At 39.4% G+C, this 24,228-nt stretch overlaps 1 protein-coding gene across 5 annotated transcripts in view; it reads left to right on the forward strand.

The window, feature by feature from the left end:
• The window catches only part of USP33 (ubiquitin specific peptidase 33), an 82,561-nt gene that overhangs the window by 45,736 nt on the left and 12,597 nt on the right, over positions 1-24,228 (forward strand). For 3 of the 5 annotated variants that reach the window (XM_034778022.1, XM_034778023.1, XM_034778024.1), the window contains exons 9-20: positions 1,310-1,388; positions 5,444-5,864; positions 6,339-6,479; positions 9,763-9,875; positions 11,856-12,028; positions 12,124-12,218; positions 12,891-12,924; positions 15,010-15,055; positions 16,322-16,502; positions 18,360-18,486; positions 20,016-20,185; positions 22,106-22,187. In XM_034778022.1, coding sequence (XP_034633913.1) covers positions 1,310-1,388; positions 5,444-5,864; positions 6,339-6,479; positions 9,763-9,875; positions 11,856-12,028; positions 12,124-12,218; positions 12,891-12,924; positions 15,010-15,055; positions 16,322-16,502; positions 18,360-18,486; positions 20,016-20,185; positions 22,106-22,187 — 1,662 coding nt within the window. The remainder of the gene's footprint in view (positions 1-1,309; positions 1,389-5,443; positions 5,865-6,338; positions 6,480-9,762; positions 9,876-11,855; positions 12,029-12,123; positions 12,219-12,890; positions 12,925-15,009; positions 15,056-16,321; positions 16,503-18,359; positions 18,487-20,015; positions 20,186-22,105; positions 22,188-24,228) is intronic. The other 2 variants (XM_034778025.1, XR_004646718.1) reach the window with 2 other exon arrangements.

Genomic DNA, 24,228 nt, shown 5'->3' on the forward strand with positions numbered 1-24,228 from the left:
TGATAATTGCCCACTTTAATTGAATTGTCTCGTTAGAACTGACCCCCCACTTGGTAAGGCAACTCCCATCTTTTCATGTACTGTGTGTATATATATCTTCCTACTGTATTTTTCACTCCATGCATCTGATGAAGTGGGCTGTAGCCCACAAAAGTTTATGCCCAAATAAATGTGTTAGTCTCTAAGGTGCCACAAGTACTCCTCGTTGTCGTTTTTTTATAAATGATCCATCACTTTTGATGATTGGAATTTGTGTGGAGAGGAGGCAGAAAAAAGAGAGCTGCACTGTTAGGCTCTATAGTAAGAGCTTGTCTACACATGGATTTGTTTTGTAATAACTGTTCTACTTTAAATTCAGACCCTACTTTATTCCTTCATAATTTTATGTGTAGATGAGACCCAAGTTAATACGTTGCAGTCACACAGCAACAGCACTGTGGCCACACAAGTCCTGAAGCTCTATATTTACTTTTCTCCTTATTTCCTGAATTGTCTGAAAAGTGTTTTTAGGAGTACTTTCTGAGAAAATGGGGGTAGAGCAAATCCTCCACCTTCTCTCCTTTTAAAAAATACCTAAAATGTAAGAGAAATTAATGTTTTGTTTTTTTTAAAAAGAACTATACACAACAGCTTATGCTAAAATTCAAATTGGTGCAGAATTTCTTTCCAAAAAGGTTTCACTTTTGGGTTTGGATACAGTTAAAGACTAAAATATATATTACTGATTGTCCCTGTGGGATATCTTGTATCCTGGGGTCATTTGCACACCATTCTTGTGCCTATGCTACTACCCACCCACTCATCTGTGGGCACTGCTCAGTATACAGATCACAACTTCTTTGTGGCCTTGACTCTGTATCCATTTGACGAGTCTTTTTTTTTTTTTTTTTTTTTTTTCAAAGGGGGGTTTGATGGTCTACAAATAAACTTATCTCCTTGCATTGACCCTGTGATAAACAAATACTCCTTAATATTTTTAAACGGGTCTTTGAATGAAGTTGACTTCTATCACGCATACCAAATTATTTCCCTGCTGTATTGCTGATTAATTTTGGTTGCAGCTTGCTTGAAGGCCTTTAAACATAAATCCCAATTTCACACTTTTGGTCGTCCTGTGCTCTGGGAGAAATATATATTTTATATTGAAGACCCCTCTGCCCCCCAAAAAAGACAAAATTACATTGGGGTAAGAATAATATAGAACAAGTTTGTTAAAATGTGTCTCACGGTGATCAAGCTGATGATGATCCCAGTGAAGTTAGAACATTGCAGGCCATTTAATTTTTTTTCCCAAACTTTTCTTTCCCAGACCTGGTTCCGTTGTTCCTACAAATTTGTTTCAAGGAATTAAAACAATTAATCCAACGTTTCGAGGCTACTCCCAACAGGTAAACCTTTCTTAGTATTATCCAGTATTATGACAATGAAGTGTCAAAAGTATAACTGCATGATTCAGGTAGACTAAATTGTCCGATTCAAAACTTGATAAAGTAGAAAAATATGTATTTAAACTGAGCTAATCATAAATTTTTAGTTTTTACCTTTCCATGCTTTAAATCTATATCCCCTGAAACTCCTCTCTAACTTTTCTGAATCACAGACTTCTGTGCTGGATTCGGTTGACAAACTGCTGAAAGGCCCCGTGATCCTTATGAATGTCTCCTTTCTCTGGGACAAGCAGCAGAATGGTTAATATCAAAAACTTGTCACCTGAAGTAAAGTAGCTGACATACAAGCTGTTCCAGAAAGTGACACAAAAGTCTTGCTAAGCAAACATAAAGAATATAATAGAGCAAACTTTTACTATGTTAATTTACTATTTGAATATTTTTAAGCTGAGTTGCTAGTATCCAGTTTTTTGTTTAGACAATGAGCCCACATCTTTTCTTTTCAATGTTACTGGTTTACAGCATACTGTATACTGAACACTTGTGTCCTCCATCTCTTGTATAGGTAGTAATTACTTGTAGTGGGCAGGCATTGGTGGTTATGTGACTGAATTATATTGTAGGTGCATTCTTCAAATCATCTTTAATGAAGTGTGTTCTAACATACCTATTTTACTGTTGTAAACATATTTTATTAAAAGCCCTATTGTGAGAACCACATTTAATTTCCAATTTAAGAAAGAACCAGATCCTTAATAATTTTGTCAGATTCTCTGCATTGCAGTAGTTTATATTGGAAAACTTTGGTAATGCAGTATAATGAAGTTAGCAAGTGAAATGGAGGGTTAAACTGTATTTTTGATATACAAATAGTGTCGGTGGTGTCAAGGGAGTGTTAAAATAGCAAACCTCAGAATTGTTGTAGATGCTTTTCATTATTACTGACACTCTAACTTACTGTTGTGTCCAGGGTATCCAAAATTTATTCATGTACCTAAACGAAGAAATTAATTCACTAATTTAGGGGAAAATGGCAAAATCGTCTGCAGCTTTAAGAAGATACATTTCCTCAGGGGAATTTAGTCCTTGCAAGCTAAAATTTGGAATGAGCGTAACATTCTGTACTCCCTTAAGTATTTAAGGGGAGACCCCAATGTTCTTCCTCAACACATCACCCTAAGCTACTCACTAGGTCCCCCCCGTCCCCCCAAAAAACCCCGAAATCTGGTCTTTTGTATGCTTTTACCCTATACTATACAGATTTCACAGGGGAGACCAGCATTTCTCAAATTGGGGGCCCTGACCCAAAAGGGAGCTGCAGGGAGTCGCAAGGTTATTTTAGGGAAGATCGCAGGATTGCCACCCATACATCTGCGCTGCTGCTGCCTTCAGAACTGGGTGGGTGGAGAGTGGTGGCTGCTGACTGAGGGCCCAGGTCTGCAGGCAGCAGTGCAGAAGTAAGGGAGACATGGGATGGTAATACCATACCATGCCATCCTTACTTCTGCTCTGCTGCTGACGGCAGCTCTGCCTTGAGAGCTGGGATCCCAGCCAGCAGCTGCCGCTCTCCAGCTGCACAGCTCTGAAGGCAGTGCCGCCACCAGCAGCAGTGCAGAAATAAGGGTAGCAGTACTGCAACCTCCCCTACAATATCCTTGCAACCCCTCCCCCCTCAAACACCTTTTTGGGTCAGGATCCGTACAATTACAGCACTGTGACATTTCAGATTTAAATAGCTGAAATCATGAAATTTATGATCTTTAGACTCCTATGACCAAGAAATTGACCAAAATGGACTGAATTTGGTAGTGCCCTAGGAATAACAGTGAAGGCAGGGAACTGTGCAGCCTGGAAATTGTTGTTATTCTCATCCTCAAAAGGCAATTGCAGGGGAGCTGGGAATCTGAGAATGGTGCCCTTGCTGGACCACTGAGGGGAAATACAGGTGCAGTAGCCCTGAACTGCGACAGTATCTCTCCCCCTAAAAGAATTACCAGCCACGGCAAATAGGTCAAAAGTTTTAAATTTACAGATCATTAGGCTGAGGGAGAGTCCTGGAAACCAAACAGTGGTGACACTAATAATTTGTAAGCAAGTAACAAAATGATTATGTACCAAACTCCTGTTCAACCCACCACCAGTGGACCAACAGATACCCTCTTAATAAATAGCTACCTGTGCAACAAGAATAAACGATGGCTAAGAACAACAAAACTAGGAATTAATGAATGAAGATGGAAGCACCAGAAACCAGGAAGAGGTCAAACTTCTGCCCCCTTCCTGCTCTTATAAGACCAGCAGTGAGCTCAAGCTGAAAGTAAGCCAGCAGTGCCATTGCCATTGTAGCCCACCTACTCCTTCCACAAGAAGTTGCTGAGCTGTTAGAGAATGAATCTACAACACTCCCTTTGTTTCCTTCTCCTGTCCAGGCAAGTCTGGAACAGCTGGAGGGCTGGGACAAATTAAAGACGATTCTTTTGAAAGGTGCAAATGTGGTTTCCCTGACCAGCGTACGTAAGGCGCTGATAGGGTGTTGCAAAAAAAGTTTGAAAACCTTATATGATGAGGTTAGATTCCTCTACTGACAACCTCTATTAACTGTACAGCTGGGAGCTAACCAGGTACTTGGTTGTTGCTTGTAATAGGATGCACATGACATTGTGATGGTTCTTGGGGTACCCAGGACTGAGAGTCACCTTGTTACCCCCTGCCTCCAAACTGAGGGAGTCTCACCTATGCCTGGCTGTTCCTTACCACCATTAGCCTTTCAGCCACTTGAACACTTTCCCCTGGGCTATGCCAGCTGAGTCTACACCTTGCAGGTTAACAAAAGGTGCACCCCAGTCCATTTGAATCAGTCCTCTGTGATATGCTGCCCTGGACACAGATTACTCACAGAAATCCCAGATCCTCTGCCGCCAGAGGTGCAATGTGTCCCAGTTTACTAATTTTACCTTAAATCGCTGCTCCTATAAATCAAAAGTAGATATTTTTAAGAAAGAATAAATATTTAACTACAAACGAGAGACGTGGAAACAAATAGCTATAATACAAAACAAAATCAAAATGTGAAATTGCATCTACATTTATTAATTACCTTTCCTAGCTAATAAAGTAAGTTTCCCACTCCCCGATGTTCAGTCTGTTTCAGAACTTTACAGAAACCAGGATCCAATTTTTCATGAGAATACCTTGTTCCTCAAGATGTCTTCTCAGTGGAAGGATGCAGAGTACCTTTCCCTCCTTTGTGTTATCCTGAAAGTTTTTTGTTTCTGTTCATAGACAAGGTGAACCCCTATTTTGTCATAATGTTTCTTTTTTTCCTTCAGGTGGTTTTGATTGTTTGCATTTGCCTCTGATGGTTTTCCATTGAAAGTTTTGTACTGAGCAAGGCTGAACAATTGAGCCTTGCATTGCATCAGTGGCAAAACAGGGTGGGGTGGCAACTCCCTGCTGCTGAATAGGCTGTCACTGAGACATTATCCTCTGGTGACTAACATTTATTTCAAGTCAATAACACATACTTTCAACATAAATATTACCCATACATACACCTTGCAGTGATTATGAATCTTGATGAGTTATGAGCTTTCTGTAGCTACCTTACATTTTACTATTTATAGATAAATATCCTGTAAGATATGTTTGGTGTAGTGACTTTGTCAGGCCTGAGGTAAGTGTTATTTGCAAAGAACAGGCGACCCTTTGCCAAGGAGCCTCGGTGTCACAGAGACCACAGAAGAAATATTTTAACAATTAAAATTTCCTGGCACAGAGTATAAGCTTTGTGATGAGTGAAAGCTTGAGAAGGAAAGTTGCCAAGTAAGACTCGTGACATGGAATGGAACTCGTGTAGGAGGTTACAAAATCCAAAATGAAATATTATTTGGACTGACAGTCTAATTCTCTTTTGCACCCCAGGCTGGGCAGGTGGCATTTACTTTGTTTTTACTCCTTTGATTTAGTGGCCAGCTTTAGCTTTTTGCTGTTTCAACACCACTATGTGCATATCTTCTAAATATAAAAGGGGATTATGTACCTATTTTAAATTCCAGGATGCACAAGAATTCCTGCGTTGTTTAATGGATCTGCTTCATGAAGAGCTAAAGGAACCTGTCATGGAAATAGAAGATACCCATTCTACGAGTATAGAAGAGAGTATGGAAGAAGACAAGAACCAGTCAGATGTAGATTTCCAGTCCTGTGAATCTTGTGGTAGCAGTGATAAGGCAGAAAATGAGGCTGGTTCCAGACCATTCTCGGAGGACTATGCAGAGGCTACTATGTTAATTCAAGATGTTGAAAACCACTCCCTCACAACTAAAGATTGGCAGAAAGAAAAAACACCGTGTAATAAGTTTAACCGAGCAAGTTCTATGGAGGATTTAAAAAAAGACAAAAACACTGCTTCAGAAACTGCTGAATTTTTACATAATCCAGGAACAGTCAAAGTGCAAATACACAGCAGAATTTCAGGTGACTGTATGATCAGTTGCTAATTTGTAATTATAACAAAATCATACTTGTAGCTGAAATGCATGTAAAAGTAAAAATGAGGGAAACCATTTTAGATGTATAACTTGTCACGTATCGCACAAGAGTAGAATGGTTTTTAAACTGGTGCTCAAGTTCATTAATGTGGTACTTCGATTATGTTTGTTTAATCCATTTTGAAGTCCAGTGACTATTTACCAGCTATTCAAGATTTGTAACAATTGAAAGACTTCAGATAACATTACAATTGGTGATTGCTTTTGGATTTTTTTGGCTCATTATTTCTGCTTTAACAGTTGCTGAATTAAAACTTAATTTTCTTATGCACAAGCATTTAATCAGTCACCTACTGGTGTGCTGAAATGTAAGTTATCTAACTATTTTGCAGTTCAACCTGAAGCAAAACTTTACTGTTGGAAAAATTCAGCTGTGCAGTAATACAAATTTCTGTTGCAGACTATATCAGTGATGTCCACATGACTGATCTATCAGGACCGCAAAGCCCTCCCTCAAACGAAGGAGTGAATACACGTTTATCAACCTCTCCTCCAAAATCAGGCTCATTATGGTCTGGATTGGCACCTGCACACAAAAAAGGTATATGCTTTTTCTCCTTGCATTGCCTTGCTCATAAGAGTGCCATTAATTTAATTTTTTTTTTTTAAATTTTGGTATTTAATATTGACGCTGCATGTGCTTCCAGGCCTCTAGTTAGAGATTTGACACCATGTTAATGGGGTACAGAGCTTCTCATGATTTTCTATGTCACTGTCTCTTTTCACTTTATTGGAGAATGGTGCATCACTACCAGTCGCTATAAGCAACTGTGTATTCATAGCGCTTCCTGCCTCTCCAGTTGTTTTTGTCTCCTTGCTCTTAAAGCATGGAGCAATATTTCTTGATCTTTCTTTAATAGCACCTGATTGGAGAAATGGAGGTGGAGGGAAGAATGCTCATAGAAGGAAAAAAGGTTGTGTGTTTAGAGGAGAGTCTGGGAAGGAGCCCATTGGGTACTCAAGGGAGAGGATTCTTGCGGGAACAAGGCATCAGTTGAGTTTCCCAGGGTGAAAGATGTCATGCCTGTCCCTACTGCTCTAGGCAAGTTCACCCATTGGAGCAGTCCTAATTTCTGCTACCCACACAAAGAGTCTGTTTAGGCTGCATCTATTCTACAGTCTACTCATCAGTAATAGGTCAGCACCTGTAAGGGCTAGGCTCTCTCTGACTGCAGGGTTGGCTCTGACACAGTGCTCCTTCTCCATTACTGCAGTCTCTCAGCAGCAGGAATATGTTTTTATAGCAGTTTCTTCTGCCTCTACAAGAGGTTCTCCTACTTTGTAACCTGGCTGCATCTTTCTGTGTGGTCCCTTTATAGAATTGACACCAAAATGCAAATCCTCCAGCAGGGGCAGCTTTTTCTTACTCCACTCCTTGAGGTACCTGATCCCTTTCTTTCATCTGGATGAACCTATGAACAGCTTGGCAGAGATGTGATCTGAAGTCCCATTCTAGCAGATCTTCTCCCCACCATCTGTCACAGCTTTAACTCCCAGGGACCCTGAGCATGCTTGGATTACAGGCAGCCTACTCAAAGCATTAGGAAGTTGATGGTGATCTCAACCAAACTTCCAGAAATTTCCCACTCTGACAGACTTGCAGTTCCCTCAGCTGTGGAAGAGGTGGTCAGCCTAATAGCTGGCCTCTCTCCAGCCATTAGCAGGAGTCTGAGCAATTTCAATGGAAAGCCACTCTGGTACTCTGCTTCATTATACTCCCTTTCCTTTGCTGAGGATCTGGACAACAGTGGTGTTTCAGACATGGCCCAGAGGGGTTGCCTGCATCCCCCTTTTGGGATTGTTGCCAATGTACAATACTCTATAGTGTGATAATTCATTGATGTAAATGAGTTTGTTTGAGTTTTTGAGTTTGCTGCATAATTGTGCTTCAAAATCTGAGCATTCATGAATAATTGTTAAAGATTTATTTATTTATGGTTGTGAAGAAAACCTTCATACAGTGATGCCTGCTATATTTGGCAAACAGACAAATACCACAGCTCTCAAAGAGATGTTAACTGACCCCTTCATGTTGATGGTGTGTCAGCACTGAAGTCTAACAAGAGTCATTTAGATGGCAACATTGTATCACTCCTGGTTAGCTTTCCAGAAATATCAGTCTAATGCCATAATTGTGTGTAGTGGAAGATATGGGGCAGATTGCAGTGAGGCTAGTGTCAAGGTTTGCTGGGTTGGGGAATGAGAAATTCATCCTTCCTCACTCGGATGTAAAGTTACCTCCATCTTTGTTCAGAGTGGAAACAATAGAGATCTGTCCCCTGCCCTGTACCAAAAGTCTCAACTCGCTCCTAGTTGCCAAAAGCAAAACTGTCTCCTGTGCCTTCCTGACTCTCATGAGGCCAAACTGTCCTCTACCCAGAAACCAACACCTTCCCCCCCCCCCCCCCCCCAACTACATCTGTCATGCATTTTCAGTATGGAAATCTCTGGCAAATTGAAAATGTGAGGTGTTCTAAAACAGTTTAATATCAAAATACATGACTGAAGAATACTTTACTGGGGTCAGGAAGTGGGGCATTGCTGCATAACTCGTGGGTCCCTGCATAATGCACATCTAAAGTGCCACATGAAAAGAGGACTTGCTGACTTTTCTTCCTGCCAGTATTCTCTCTTCAGATCCAAACTCTTCCCTTCTCCAAGCCTGTTTCAGCTAGAAATGAGTCAAGGAGGTAATTTTAGTTACATGAGACAGCAGGCACTCAAAGGTATTTGCTTAGGGGCCATCCAGTTGGTTTATGGACTTCTTTTGTCTATGAGGCAGCCTTTGGGGAGTTGCATCCCTGGTGGGGAGAGGTCTGTTTGGAACTGTTTCCCTTTTCATTGTTATTGGCCCCACACTTTGCTGCTCCTTATTTGTATTGGCAACTAGCAAATCAGCAGGTCAACTGCCAAGATTCCTACAGGAGGAGTTTTGGGGACCTTAGTCTGTTGGGTAGGTACTGCAAGAGCATTTGCAGTCTGTATCTCATATGATGCTTCTAGGTTTTATTCTCTAATGTAGGGGGGCCAGGACACTGTTTCTGAGGGTTTTTTGTACTCCAGAGAAACAGGTATTACTCATCTAATACAGATCAGAACTTGAAATTATTTATACTTGATTTCCAGATCAATTGGGGAAAATCCCTCAGAGCTTTAGAGACTGCTCCACTTAGGCAGTCTCAGCAGGGGGCAGGTTTTCTTGTTTTCAATCAGTCTGCTTTTTAAATTCTGTATCTATCACTGAGACTCGTCCCACTTTGGCCCACCATAATCAGTGCCTCAGCATTTCGAGTCTGAACCAGTTGAGTCCTTCAACCAAGATATGTTGAAGACTCCCTGCAAAACCGTTATGGTCAAATGAGGCTAGCATATGCTCTCCGATGTATGAACTTTATACTCTGAGTGAGAATATGCTTAAAACGGGCCTTAATCTGAGAGCTATACACCAAGGATTCTAAGATTGCCCCTCTAAATGTCTGAGTTTTACTTAACTTAAATGTTAGCCTTGAAAATTCCATTAGGAAAGAAAGAAGGATCAAGCATGTTTTGTCTACCCTTCATTCTACTAGGAACCTACAGGAACAATTGAGCCTAGGAGATACACTAATTCAGCCATAGCTGCCAGTAATTTGGCTGCCTGGTTCTGTAGGGGATGAGATAATGGGGAAAGGGAATTAGTTCCTTTATCTCAATCCTGAAAAGAGGTGGCACATACTCATTTAATCATGTCATTTTAAAAATGGATTCAGACAAAGCAGAATCAAAGGTTACACACTGTTCATGAACCCTCTTTAACCATTTTTATTTTTGTCTTTTTATATTAGTTCCAACAGTATCTTCTCCAAAAAAGAAGAAATACAAGAAATACAGGAGTGTCATATCTGACATATTTGATGGGACCATCATAAGCTCAGTGCAGTGCCTGACTTGTGATAGGGTGAGTGTAGGAAGATGTTCTAACATGAATGTGATGTTCATTTTTATATTAAAATATACAGAGTTAATTTCAGTCATTTTACTTTTACATGTGTAATCTTTCTCTTGGGATTTGGCCCCTTTCTGAGTTCTGCAGCTGTTACGTCTCATAGAATCATAGAATATCAGAGTTGGAAGGGACCTCAAGAGGTCATCTAGTCAACCCCCTGCTCAAAGCAGGACCAATTCCCAGCTAAATCATCCCAGCCAGGGCTTTGTCAAGTCGGGCCTTAAAAACCTCCAAGGAAGGAGACTCCACCACTTCCCTAGGTAACGCATTCCAGTGTTTCACCACCCTCCTAGTGAAATAGTTTTTCCTGATATCCAACCTGGACCTCCCCCACTGCAACTTGAGACCATTGCTCCTTGTTCTGTCATCTGCCACCACTGAGAACAGCCGAGCTCCATCCTCTTTGGAACCCCCCTTCAGGTAGTTGAAGGCTGCTATCAAAGGTCTCCTCAATTTAATTTCTCAGTCCCTGATAGTAACTGTTGCAACCCTTCTTTAATATAGACTCTTGCCTCTCATTTGGGAATAGAGCATAAGTCCAACTGAAACTCAACAAAATTGTGGGTGTTAGTTTGCAACCAAGTTTTTTTTCCCCAAGTGCAGCAAAGTTTTCTTTTTCTTCCTCTTCCCTTCCACTGTCCAGGAAGTTCCAACTATTGGTTATAAACTAGCTGAACAGCTCTGTTACCTTGCTTAGACACACAGCAAGGTGTGTGTTCAGGTGAAGGCTACAGTTCCTTTTCCTATGGTATTATGGCTAACCAAGGACTGTGGTGTCTACATGCTGTCGGTCACAGATTTCCAATATCATTCAGAACTGCTCATTCAGTTATTTTTACATTAAGCTATGAGGTGCCTCTTTTCAATTCTTTTGTTTTTAAATAAGAATAAAAGCTGTGTTGGGGAAGGAGAAATCCTTTGCCCATGAAAAGCAGTTCATGGCAGAAGAATGGAACCCAATATGGAGGAGGAATCTATGTCTACAGCTTCATTTAGAAGAAAATCCAATTATGTTTAGCCTGACTTCCTAACACACACAGATTCCTTAAGGAAAACTGCCTTGTAATATAAAACAGTCTAACTATTGCATCAGATTAGAAAAGGCAGTCATTAAGTGTTTTTAATTATCTGGAATATAGAAAAGAGTAGCTAGTCATACTGTTTCAAGAGCCTCATCGTGCAAGTTTGGGCTGAGAAAATTTAGGTTTCATTAAAAACATTTAAAATTTGATTTTTCAAAGTGGTTTGAAGTCCTAGAATGACTTATGAAGCTCAGCTTCCTGCTGGAAAGTGTGACGTTCTTTAGTAAAAATGGCAGCCCCCACTGAAGAAAGCAAGTCCCATTTGTTCATAGTGCCACTTAAATAGTAGCAGGTAATTAAAAAAACTTCTAAAAATGATTCTTAGCAAATATTTACTTCTAAGTTATTATAACAAACCACTTCAGTTTCCTTTAAAAATAGCCCCAAAAGTCAGAAGTGCTCATTCTTATTTGGAGGGGGAGGATTGTTTCTAAGTAAAACACCATCAAAATAATTTGAATAACGTTTGGTAGAACTAGCACGCATGAGAGCCATCTGTGAAAAGCTCTGTATTGCTAACATGACCACTACCATGGAATAAACCAGCTGGGGTTTATAAAAGAGCCATTGTTACTTCTTTAGCTGTAAAAGTATCACCTGGTGCAATGTTCTTCAAAAGACTGGTTTTATGACCCAAATCCATTTAATTGATAATTGAGAGATTGCCATCTAGTGGAATTTTAGGAATAAAACACTGAATCTTTAGTTAGCAGTCACTCTTTTGATCAAACTTCTCAAGATCATAAAATAAAGTTACAAAACACTGTGGTGTACTTGACAAAATTAGAAGTGATTGCCTATTTCTTTTAACAAAAGCCTAATTTTCCTCCCTACTTTATTTTTTGCATAGGTATCTGTTACCCTGGAGACTTTTCAGGATCTGTCATTGCCTATTCCAGGTAAGGAAGACCTTGCCAAACTGCATTCTGCAAGTCATCAGACTTCTCTAGTCAAGGCAGGGTCGTGTGGTGAAGCATATGCTCCTCAGGGGTGGATAGCATTTTTTGTGGAGTACTTTAAAAGGTAAGTGATTCTCTTTGTAGTGCTTAGATTTTAAAATTGCGGTTTCTGCTCTACTGGCAGAACATTTGTTGTGTTTTCTGTCAATGATGTTTCAGGTTTGTTGTCTCATGTGTTCCTAGCTGGTTTTGGGGTCCAATAGTAACCTTACAAGATTGTCTTGCTGCCTTTTTCGCCAGAGATGAGCTCAAGGGTAAGCCACTTTTTAAAATATGTCTAATGTGCCTTCTTTTTAAAACAAGATAAATAGATGAGGTATTTTAATTTTGCTTTTTTTTAATTGAACCAAAGCACACATCAGACTTTAAAAAATATTCCTGATCATAGGATCCACTTAATTTTTTTTAATAAACCACTATTGAAACGGATTTTGAAGCAAGAATTTTCACATAAGTTTTCTTGGAAATATCCAATAATTGAATTTCTCTTAATGAAATAAAATCAGATGGCGTTCAGGACATTTTCAGTCTAAATTTGGGAATTTGCTCCTTGTCTTGCCTTTTAAACTGTGTACTGCTTCCCTTTTATTTTAAAATGATTAAATAACCCAACATAATCCAGAATATATTTTTAATGTTTGGGAACATAAACCCTAAGAAAACCAAATCATACATTTGCTCATTGAAATACTAAACTTTCTCCATAGGAATCCAAAGTCTTCAGACACTGAATGAAAACATTTAACCTGAAAAATAAATTATCCCTGAAATTACAATGACACAATCAAAGCAGTAGAAAAGTATAATAGCTATTGTAAATTGCAATTATAATCAATAAAGTATAGTGAATACCTTGAAGAATAATTGCTTGTGTTTAGAGAATAATGGTTGTGTTTCTCTCCCCTCCCCCCCCCCAATATCTGCAGGTGATAACATGTACAGTTGTGAAAAGTGTAAAAAGTAAGTCATCTTTTACCTTAAATTTGCTTTGATAAGCCTTGGTCTTGATCAGCACATTAACTGTTGCTGCAAAAGTTGAATGTGTGGAAATAAATGCAACATACAGTGACTTTCATAGATGAGAATCCTGTATTTTTGGTACAATGACATTTTTTGATGAGCAGCTTTTTGTTATATGAGCTTGTACAATACCTGTCAAAAGTCTAGAAGCAATAAAAGTGTGTCAGACAGGAAATGCTTTAGGGATGAGTCAACCATATTCGGATTATGACGGGATCCACGGGGTGCAGCCTGGGACTGCACTGTGGGACGACTGTGCCCCCTTAACTCTCCAGCCTGGGCTATCTCTCACAATGTTTTCCCTGTGACAAGGAGCAAACCCCTCCAGGCACTGTTATCACTCAGCACAACCACATACGGAGCCTCACACCCAGCTAGATTGCATGAATGCTTCCAGAGTCACTCATGAATATCACAGAGAAAGGCACCAGCCAAATCCCCCCCAGCTTTGTACTTCGGGAATCACCGTCTTGCACTGTTCAAGACCTTTTCTTGAGCAATGCAAGTTTATTAATTGGTTCACCACTTGGAATGGAAAGTGGACATACACCAGCCTTTGTGAACCTGAGCAGATTTACCAAGCACTTCAGGCAAACTCACTGGATAAACAATAAAACAAGTGTATTGATTATAAAAGAGAGATTATAAGTGATAGGCAAAAAGTCAGTGGTCACCAAAATAAAATAAAATATATAAGCATGCAGTCTAAACCAACCCTTATCACACTAGACCGTATTTAGATCAAGCAATGTTCTCACCCCATTGGATCTTAGTCCTTAATATACAGGTTTGTCTCTCAAACCTGGGCCAGTCTCTTCTGTTGAAATCATCAGTCTTCTCAGCATCCTTGTTCTTTGCAGCATAGGTGGGTGGAGGAGAAAAGGCAAAGCATGGGGCCCCTGTGTTCTGTTTTATATCCTTAGTCCATGTGTTTGGAGAACATAAATCCAGGCATGTGTGGTGGGGATTGCTGAGTCACAAGGTGAGGTTGAACAATTCCCCTGGTGTGGCCTTGTGCAAGTGAGTCATTGCATTGTAGCTCCCTTGCTGGACAATGGCTGTTAATGGTTGTTCAACACCCGCCTCGGCATTGGTTATCTCCCTGGTTTTATTGTCTTTGGGGAGCTAGTATCTGGGCGCTTCCCAAACCCACAGCAAATTTTAGTGGCAATCGTTCAACACAATTCTCATAACTTCATATGCATTAATGAGAGAGATATTTAGATGGAACAGTGGGTTTCAGCAGATCATAACCTTTCCCATGATACCTTACAAGGCATGCTTTGTATGCAATATCACAATTACATACAAATGAAGAATATGGGGGTTATAGGGTGCGCCCCTGGGGTGTAGTATCACAGGGATTATAAAGAAATATTTCATCTAAATGTATAGCAACCCTTTGTATTACTGTAAGATAAATCCTTAATTGTTAATGCAGTCTAAATGATGATGATTTATCAAAATAAAGGAACGTAACACTGTCAGACGCTTAACAGTTGTTGCTGTTATACATAACACTGTTTTTTTGTACAAGCATCATAGTACAATTTAAGTAAATATAGTATGGGGCCAGTAAAATACAGAGGACCTTGAAGAATATTCATAGCCTTCAGTGGAAATGGAGTGCATATTAGCACTCCATTCTAATTATTTATTGATACTCTTCTGCAGTTAAATTTTCTTGAAAAATGAACTTATTTAGCAAAAACTGCAATTCAGCCATAATTTGCTTTCACAAAGTTTAAATGCTAAATCTTTTCCCCCATACTAAGAAAATCCATTGGCTAGATAGAACTGGTAGACATGTACATAGTTACTGCTTTGAATTCTTCAGTGGAACAGATTTTCTCTGCTTCAAGATGTCATTATTCATATCACTTTGGCTACAGTAAGTCTAGTCTGCATTCCAGAAATATTTCAGGTTTACTAATGTAATACGCAACTCTTCGTCATGTTTTTGCTGAGTTGGCACAGGAGGTGAAACATTTATAGAACTAAATGATGTTTTTCTTCTTTGCTTAGGTTAAGGAATGGAGTGAAATTCTGCAAAGTGCAAAACTTTCCTGAGGTATTTAAATCACACACCTTTAAAAATGTTTCTTCTGAATGATTGGGAATGTGGCAAGGTTAATGAGTTGCACAGAAAGTAGATTGTGTCTTGAATGTTAAAAAACTAAAATGTAGCAGCATACTTGCATTCCTAAAAAAAGAAAAAAAAGGTTCGCATCTAGTCACATTTGGTCAGGTCCTTTACAAGAAAGTGAACAACAGTTAAAATGAAAGGTAAAGTTAGAAGGGAAAAAAAATGTTTTTCCTACAGTCCTGTAGCCATCCTGTGGAATTCACTTCTGCTGGAGATCATAGAGTTAAATACTGTGCTGAGCTGGAAATGTTTCTGACTTGTTAGGTTTGTAGCTATGCATGCTAAAGGTAATCAAATCTTATGCTTCAGAGCATCAGCTGATGACTGCAAGAATTGTGAAGGAATTTGATCCTGATTACAGCCTTGCACAAATAGTTAAATGCAGTTGGGGAAGAGCTTTGTCCTTCATTGAAGCATTAGGTTTTGGCAACTGCTCAGTGCTAGCCTTAGGATTTTTGCAGGATCAGTAAGATGATTTTTTGGGGGAAATCCCAAATGCAACTAATTTAAAATAAATGTGGAGGGTCCTGAGGCGGCCATCATCTGCCTCTGACTGCAGAAGAAATTAATTCCAGCTGCTTGTACTGGGGCCATAGGAGTCTCTAATGGTATGTCTATACCAGGGGTCAGCAACCTTTCAGAAGTGTTGTGCCGAGTCTTCATTTATTCACTCTAATTTAAGGTTTCGCGTGCCAGTCATACAATTTAACGTTTTTAGAAGGTCTCTTTCTATAAGTCTATAATACATAACTAAACTATTGTTGTATGTAAAGTAAATAAGGTTTTTAAAATGTTTAAGAAGCTTCATTTAAATTCAATTAAAATGCAGAGCCCCCTGGACGGGTGGCCAGGACCCGGACAGTGTGAGTGCCACTGAAAATCAGCTCGCGTGCCGCCTTCGGCACACGTGCCATAGGTTGCCTACCCCTGGTCTATACCCACCAGATCTGCAGGCAGCAATCGATCTAGCGGGGCTCAATTTATCGCGTCTAGTCTAGACGCGATAAATCGATCCCCAAGTGCTCTCCCGTCGACTCCTGTACACCACGGCCGCGAGAGGCGCAGGCGGAGTCGACGGAGGAGCGGCAGCAGTTGACTCACCGCGGTTAAGACACAACGGTAAGTCAATCTAAAGGGCCTCTGCAGTATAGTTTCTAAGTTCTAAATTAAGTCTGTCAATCCTTCTTACAGATATTGTGCATTCATCTCAAAAGATTCAGACATGAGCTCATGTTTTCCACAAAAATTGGTACCCATGTATCCTTTCCCCTGGAAGGACTTGATCTTCAGCCTTTCGTTGCTAAGGACAGTCCAGCTCAGATTGTGACATATGATCTCTTGTCTGTCATCTGCCACCATGGAACTGCCAGCAGTAAGTATAGGTTTGTTGTTTCAGAATGCAAACATAGTGACAGATGTTCATGGCACACTTCATTTTATGTAAGTAGATGTGGGATTAAGGGTACCATTAAGATTTACTGGTCTGAAAGGTAAATATGGACAATGGTGGTAGTAATATTAATTCCAAAATTGACTAGTCTTACTGTTGATTGAAGCCAGAAGCTAGTACATGTTCTGTTTGATTATTTGTTTTTTAAAATGAGTTATGGCATACATTTTGGAATGTTGTTTAGGAGTTTTGTACAATTTGAAGAAGGATGAATCAACCAGTCTTATGACTTAAAAAAAAGTACTTACAAAAACCTCTCTAGTTAACCATCCTGCTGTTGTCTGCTACATAAATTCAAGTACGCAGTACGAATAATGATGCAATATAAAGGACTGCTCATCCCAGCTAGTGACACCACAAGCAAATATAATGTGAATAATAAAATAAGCTCCTCCGTCCACAAAGATCTGTGGTGAAAAGATGGACTTTGTGACATGTCCAGAAAATTAGCTGATTTTTACTCTCCTTGTCAAAGGGGAGTGCACTGCCAATTCCCCTTGTGGAGAATATTCTGCCAGTAGTTCCTCCTTGTTTGTCTGAAAGAGTTCCAGTGCCTCTGTTATAAACTCTGGCAACATGGTGTGGGAAGAGAGGCAATTTCTCACATAAGGCCCTGAACATCTAAGACATAGACTTAACAGTAAATGCTTTCAGTTCTATCCTGAAATGTGTTGGCATCTAATGCAGATCCAAGAGCTCTGTGCTTCCTAATGATGCCCAAATCAGTCAAGGAGACGTAGCATTCCTTTCTACAGTAGAACCTCAGAGTTATGAACTGACCAGTCAATCACACATCTCATTTGGAATTGGAAGTACTGTACACAATCAAGCCGCAGCAGAGACCCCCCAAAAAAAGACATACATAGTACAGTACCATGTTAAACATAAATTACTAAAAAAAAAGGGAAAACAGCATTTTTCTTCTGCATAATACAGCTTTTAAACTTTACTGAGTTAATGTTCATTTGTAAACTTTTGAAATAACAAACAAACTGTGTTTGTAACTCTGAACAAAAATCTCAATTCCCAAGATGTTTGTAACTCTGGGGTTCTATTATAGTTAGTTTCCATGTTATTCTCAAGAGTCAGAGACCAGGAAAAAAAAGTAGGGTGCATTCAGTCAGAAATGGGAGTCAAAATAGCTCAAGAATAGATTCTGTAGTGGGTCCCAAAGACAAGGACCTTATTGTTTAGGTCAAATTGTTTCATCTTATTCTTCCCTAAATGCTGCCTCCCTTTCAGATCAAGGGCAGGTATACGATTATCACAACTGTAGATGCTCTGTATTTTAAGAAACAACCTGAGCCTAAATGTGAATAGTAACCAAGATGCAAATTAGGAATCTTGAGATGCTGAACAGTAGAACATGGTTCCTATTTCATGCAGGTACATTGGCTGCTTTTAGAGAACGTGAAAATCTAGACCGAGATGTTCCTTTGACTAAAATAACGTACTAAATGGACTGTTTTGAACATCATGACCCAGAGCAGAGTATTCATATTGCTCAGAAATCAGTCAAACTAAAGATCACTTGGAGAGCAGAGCATATGTTGAAAGAACATAACCATGTCTGCCTTTAGCTGGTGGGAATGGAACAAAAAGCTGATCTTAGATTTATAAGGAACTTAAACCAAATATATATAGTAAAAGTCCCTTTCATTAATACCATTAAACATATGTGATGAAAAGATGTCCAATTTTCTGTATTCTTCACCTGTTACCTATATTGTTCATAGCCGCACATTTCACTGTACAGTCTCTAATACCTTCTTACTCTAGGTGGACATTATATAGCTTATTGTCGAAACAATTTAAATAATCTGTGGTATGAATTTGATGATCAGAGTGTCACAGAAGTACCAGAATCCACTGTGCAGAATGCAGAAGCTTATGTTCTCTTCTACAGGTAAGAAAGTGAATAAAAGGAGAAAGTTCAGTGTCGGTATAAACCTTGTTCAAATAAATGAATCACTTGTGAGCTGTTGGCCATTTGGCACCCAGCTTTTTAAATTAGGTTGCTAAATAAATTTTGTAAGACATTTGGAATTGGGGACAGGAGGTTGGGTCAGTCAGACACTCAGCTGTTGGCAAGAGACCCTGTAATTCAGATAGAACTAATGTCAAGTATGTGTCACCACAGAATCAACTATGCTGGAGAAATGCTTTTGTTTTATAATAGCCCTCAGAAGACACATTAATAATGCATAGCAATTTCAGTATAAGAAAAAAGGAGACTCTGCTCTTCTGAAGAAGGCAGTAATGCAGGAGAGCTACCATAGAGGAAAGGCTTCAAGAAGACTTGTTCTAATGTGATATTGAGAGGAGCACTAGATGCCACCGTGGAGATGCTTTGCTTTGATTAAATAAAAATGCTTTGCCACCAATTTATTTTTTGTTGTAACAATTACAAGGGAAATTGCTTGAATGTTTAAATGCTTATAAAACTTCAGAATAAAGGCACGGAGGTGGATCAGAACATTATTTCTGCAGATTTAAGATAATGAAAACTCAGTGAGATTACTAGAACTTGAAGAGTCTTAGAACTGGCAATTAAGATTGCCTCATTTTTATTCAGAGGAGGATGCACGCAGGGAGGATTCTGCACACAGACAGACTGAGATTGTTAGAGCTATAAAGGGAGTTGAGGAAACTCTTTAGCAGCTGGGAACTGGAACAACAGGGGTTTTACTGTGTCCTTATTTTGCTGTGTCCTGGTCTTTTCCTGAAACTCAGACAGCGTAAAGGATACACCTGCTATTACCATCTTCAATCTCTGTCACTTTTATGCTTGGAACTGTACATGCAATTAGACTCTTATCTTTCAACTGTTTTACAACTATTAAATTATTCTGTTCTTAAGCGTTACATTCTTTATACTGACATCTAGTTTTAATTAGCAAAGGATGTGTGTTTGCTACTGGAAGTTGAATACTGAGTCTTGCAGAAATAAGTTACAATAGAATTGCACAGATGAGTACATACAGTCTGATAATATTTTTGTCTTTGCCAGAAGCACAAGATACAGGCTGCTGGCCAAGATATGGTCATTGGTCTGACCCAGAATGACTGCTTCTATGTTCCTTTTAGGAATAGACCATATTGTCAAAAAGAACACTGTGCTTGTTGTGAGCAAATACTTCAAAATTAGAATACAAACTCAAGCATGTGGAATATTTATATTTTGGTAGTACACATTAAAATTCAGATCCTTTATTTAAATGGGTGTCTTTTCTATTGGTTGTTTTAATGTGAATTAAAATTATTTAATGGTATAGTAATGGGATATTTTTAATTGGGCTTTTAAGTGTATTAAATGTAATGACGCAGAAATTCAGTGAAGGAAAAAGTTGGCTTCCAAACCAGTGTTCAGAGTAAATCAGCACCACACATAAGGATACATCCTGTGCTTAATGCTTTTTTTTATTTATATAATAGGAAGAGCAACGAAGAAGCACGAAGAGAGAGACAGAGGGTATCAAGTCTGTTGACTATGATGGAACCAAGTCTCCTGCAGTTCTATATTTCTCGACAGTGGCTGAATAAATTCAAGACTTTTGCTGAGCCAGGACCTATTTCTAATAATGATTTCCTCTGTATGCATGGAGGTGAGATTGCTAATGTTTTATGAAGTACCAGTAAAAGAGAACATCTACCTTTGAGGATGAAGACTTATTTCACTGGCCAGCAGGGAATTTTTTAAAATACAAAAACTTGTATGTAATCAGTTTCTTATTCTTTACTCTTATCAGTTACCCAGAAGCCAAGGTTATGTATTATCTTGTCATCATTTCTGGTTAGGGACCTACTTTAAGTGTTTTACATTCAAGATCTGACCACAGAGTGTAATTCCACAAAAAGCGTATATAATAATTTATCCTCAGTGTGTATGTTTTTACATAGCACCCTAATATGGTCTGCACGTTTTCAAAACATTTACATAGATTTTTTTGTTGTTTTATACCTTTGATTACGTAGTTATATTCCCCTAATAACTGTTTGGACTAAGACCTTGTAACATAAATCCTTGTCACAACTACACACTGAGGATAACAATCCCAGGAACCCAGATATGATAGGGCACAACAGGGTATCCAACATGAAAACAATAATGATCAAGGAAACTTCCATGCATGTTTTGAACACAAGTTATAAATTGTCCTTCCTCTGCTAGACATTAGTGAAAACTGTGTTTTGTGATGTCACCCTTGTTTGGGCATCTGACTTTCTAAGCAACCACCATGCAATATCCAGCACCCTCTCCCATGTAACCACATGCAAAAGAGAAAATACTGTACCTGTGGTCATTTGTAGGGTGTATGTGTGCAGTAGGAGAACCTGAGCCTACGAGAACCCAATGGATCTATAGCACCACCTTCTCATTGCTCAGGGCTGCTACAGATGCCACTGTCAAGATTAGGACATAAATGGTCTGATCTAGTGGTTGGATCAGGGGTCAAGAGTCAGACTGGGTCAGATACCAAGAGGTCAGAGTCAGACACAAGCCAAAGAGCAAAATCGAGAGTCAGGTGTCACAAGGCAGGCAGGGTCAGGTTACCAGGAGATCAGCAGTATGAACAGGTATTGCTGAGGAAGAAGCCCTAAGTAGGGTGAAAGCAGTTGTATGGACAATTTCCTGTTGCTGTGCTGGGTTTAAATAGGAGCTGTGAACCAATTGGGACCCCTGTTGGTCCACCAATCAGTTTCCAGGATTGGGGTCTTCTATCAGAGTTTGGCTCCTTTTCTGACAACAGGTGGCAGGTTGGAACTTACTAGTGTCAAGATTCCTGTGGACCAGGGTTCAAGACTTGCTGTCCCTTACATCCACAGATGCATCATCCTCGCTAGTTTTCCCCACAGGGAGAGGCTTGGATGCTGTGTATCTACAATAGCTGTTTATAGTACATAGTGTTCGCACAGTAGTAGGAGCAACAGCAAATGAAACTTCATTGTCCATAATCCCCATAGCCTTGCTTCTGTTCCCCCTCTTCCTGAATTTTCATTATCTATAAGCCTCTTTGTGGACTTCTAGAAAGCTTGAAGACAACAAATGAGCTTTACTGAGTAGTGAGTGGAATAGAATTTGGTAAGTTACAATCAATGGCTTTTACGTGAGTAATCCAGAAACTCTTAAGTAACAATTTTAAGTTACAATTTAATCCGTCATTTAAAAAAACATTTTACAACCAGCATTCTTAAAAGAAGCCTTTACAATCAATCCATTTCTACTTTCAAATATGTCTGATTTAAATCTTTGATATGATTCCCTTCAGCTTTTCCAGTAAAATGTTCAGCCACATCTTAAAGAGAGTGGGGCCTCTTTTAAGAGACTGCTCTTGAGTTGGTACTTTGACGGATCATTTAAAACAACATTTACTATATTATATTTTATATTTTTATTTGAATTGGTCAAAAGGTGGTTCATGACTTAGAGACCTTTAAAACATTAGTTATCTCTTTCCCTAACTCTATGTAGAATAGCCACCCAAAAAAAAAAAATGTAGCAAGACCTTTTTCTTCTTTTATAGGTGTTCTTCCACATAAAGCTGGTTTTATAGAGGACTTGGTTGTAATGCTACCTCAGAACATATGGGATACCCTATATAGCAGGTAACTGACACTGCTCTGCGCTGTGGTTTGAGAGCCAGCATTTGTGCTAAGTCGTGAGTTCACAAATCTTAGGGTTAGTGTTTAAAAATGGAATTCCTTCTCTCAGCTTTGTATCTGGGAATGCAAGGTGCAGACTTAGGAAATTTGCTTTGTACAAGACGGCCCAAGTAAATGGTGTTGCCAATAACTGGGGTATCATACCAATAAATGCTATATAAATATTCTTCTACAAAATAATAAAGGATGTCAGCAAAACATGCTTTGCCAGAGGTATTTTGAAGGAACTGTGCATCACAGCTTCCTACCTATAGAAAGAGCTAGCTTTTTCTCCCTTGGTTTTGTCTTTTTTGCCTCAGTCAGCTGTCAGAATTATTTCAAAATAACTTACTTCTGAGGGTTCTCTGTAATTACTCTGCACTCCTCTAGCAGGTTGAGTTTGTGTGCCTCCTGAAGGAGTGACCCTTGTAAGGCCCAATTCTTTTTAAAGCAACAAAGTTTCATGGGAGCCCCATTGAGGTCAGTGAGGACTCTGTTGCCCATTACACATTCCAAGAATTTTTATCTTTTAAATCCCAGGCATCTGAGCATGAAAGCTCAGGCAGGGGTGTAATGATTTGTAGCTAGCCCCAAGCAAAAAATGGAAATGTGTTCCTACATCCCCACCACCCAGCTTCTTCCCACTTCTCTATGTAGCTTGTCTTTTCACCACACCTAACCTATACAAGCAGTATCTCTCTCTGCCCCCGCAGAACTTGCCAGTGCCTCCCAAAGTCTCTTTTGCTCACCACCCCCCCACCCCAATAGACACCCATTTCCATGCTCGTCATTCTCCTCCCAGTCCAGGAAGGGTTCACTCCTCAAGTAATTCTTGAGAGTTCCTACAGAGATACCGGGAATTACTCTTTTACCTCCATATTGAAGGCCAGGGGAGGAAATATGACCTGATAGTTCTTATTGCCCCTCCCACTGACTAACCAATAGTGATTAAGGCCACTAACCACCCCCACACCAAGTTCAACAACCAAAATTAGACCAAAGTATAACAGCTCTTAGGAAACTGAACTTTACTCTTCAAAAACACAAGAAAGTTACAGATCTTTTGAAAATACCATGTTCTGAGACATGCCTCTCCCATGTCTGTTCTTATCCTTACTGCAAATCAGGGGTCTTATCAGCATTTCATGCTAGGCAGAGAGTGCCTGCTGCCTTTTCTCTCTGCAGCGGTAGTCAATTATTTTTTGTCAAGGCCCAAATTTCTTGGTCAAGGTCCAGCCACCAGAGGAAAAAAATGATGATGATGATGATAAAAAGACGTTTTCGGGATCCATCAAAAGCGTCTGGCAGTCTGGATTTGGCGCATGGTCCAGCTAGTGACTACCTCTGCTCTACAGCTTGGTGGGGCAGTCTTTCCATGCTAATCTAAAAGGCTTCTTCAGCGTAAGAAAACTGAAATTCTTATTGCAAATGAAGTTAAATTTCACCCATCAAAAACTACATTAAAAAACTGTTCAGATTTTTGTTGTGGAACCAAGTAAAGGTAGAATTAAGCCTGTTTGGGACCAAACTGCCTTCACTACTTTCAGAGGACTTGTCTACATACAAGTTTCACTGGTTTAACTAATCAGCTTAAAATCACAGTTTTAGGCCAGGTCTGTACCAGCAAACCCTTCTAGTATAGAGACAGTTTATACCAGCAAAATAAGCAATACCAACCAAAGCACATTTATGCCAGTATAACTACATCTACATGAGGCTGTTGTCAGTATAGAAATGTAATAAAAAAAATCACACCTCTAACTAACATTGCTATCCCTGCAAAAGTTTCTGTTGTAGACCTGGCTTTAGTTAAACCAGTGTAACTTGTATGCAGAGCAGACCAGAGAGTAAACAAGTTCTATTCTATAGAGGTACTTGTTAGAGCTGAGCAGAAATTGGCATTTCCGTTCTGTGGGAAATTCTGACACTTCAGCATTTGTTTTCATCCTGAAATGAGATGAAAATTTGAAATTTCAAATTTATCTGCAGAAGAGAAATTCTGAAA

The sequence above is a fragment of the Trachemys scripta genome, chromosome 8 (assembly GCF_013100865.1).
Source record: "Trachemys scripta elegans isolate TJP31775 chromosome 8, CAS_Tse_1.0, whole genome shotgun sequence".
Taxonomy (NCBI): domain Eukaryota; kingdom Metazoa; phylum Chordata; order Testudines; family Emydidae; genus Trachemys; species Trachemys scripta.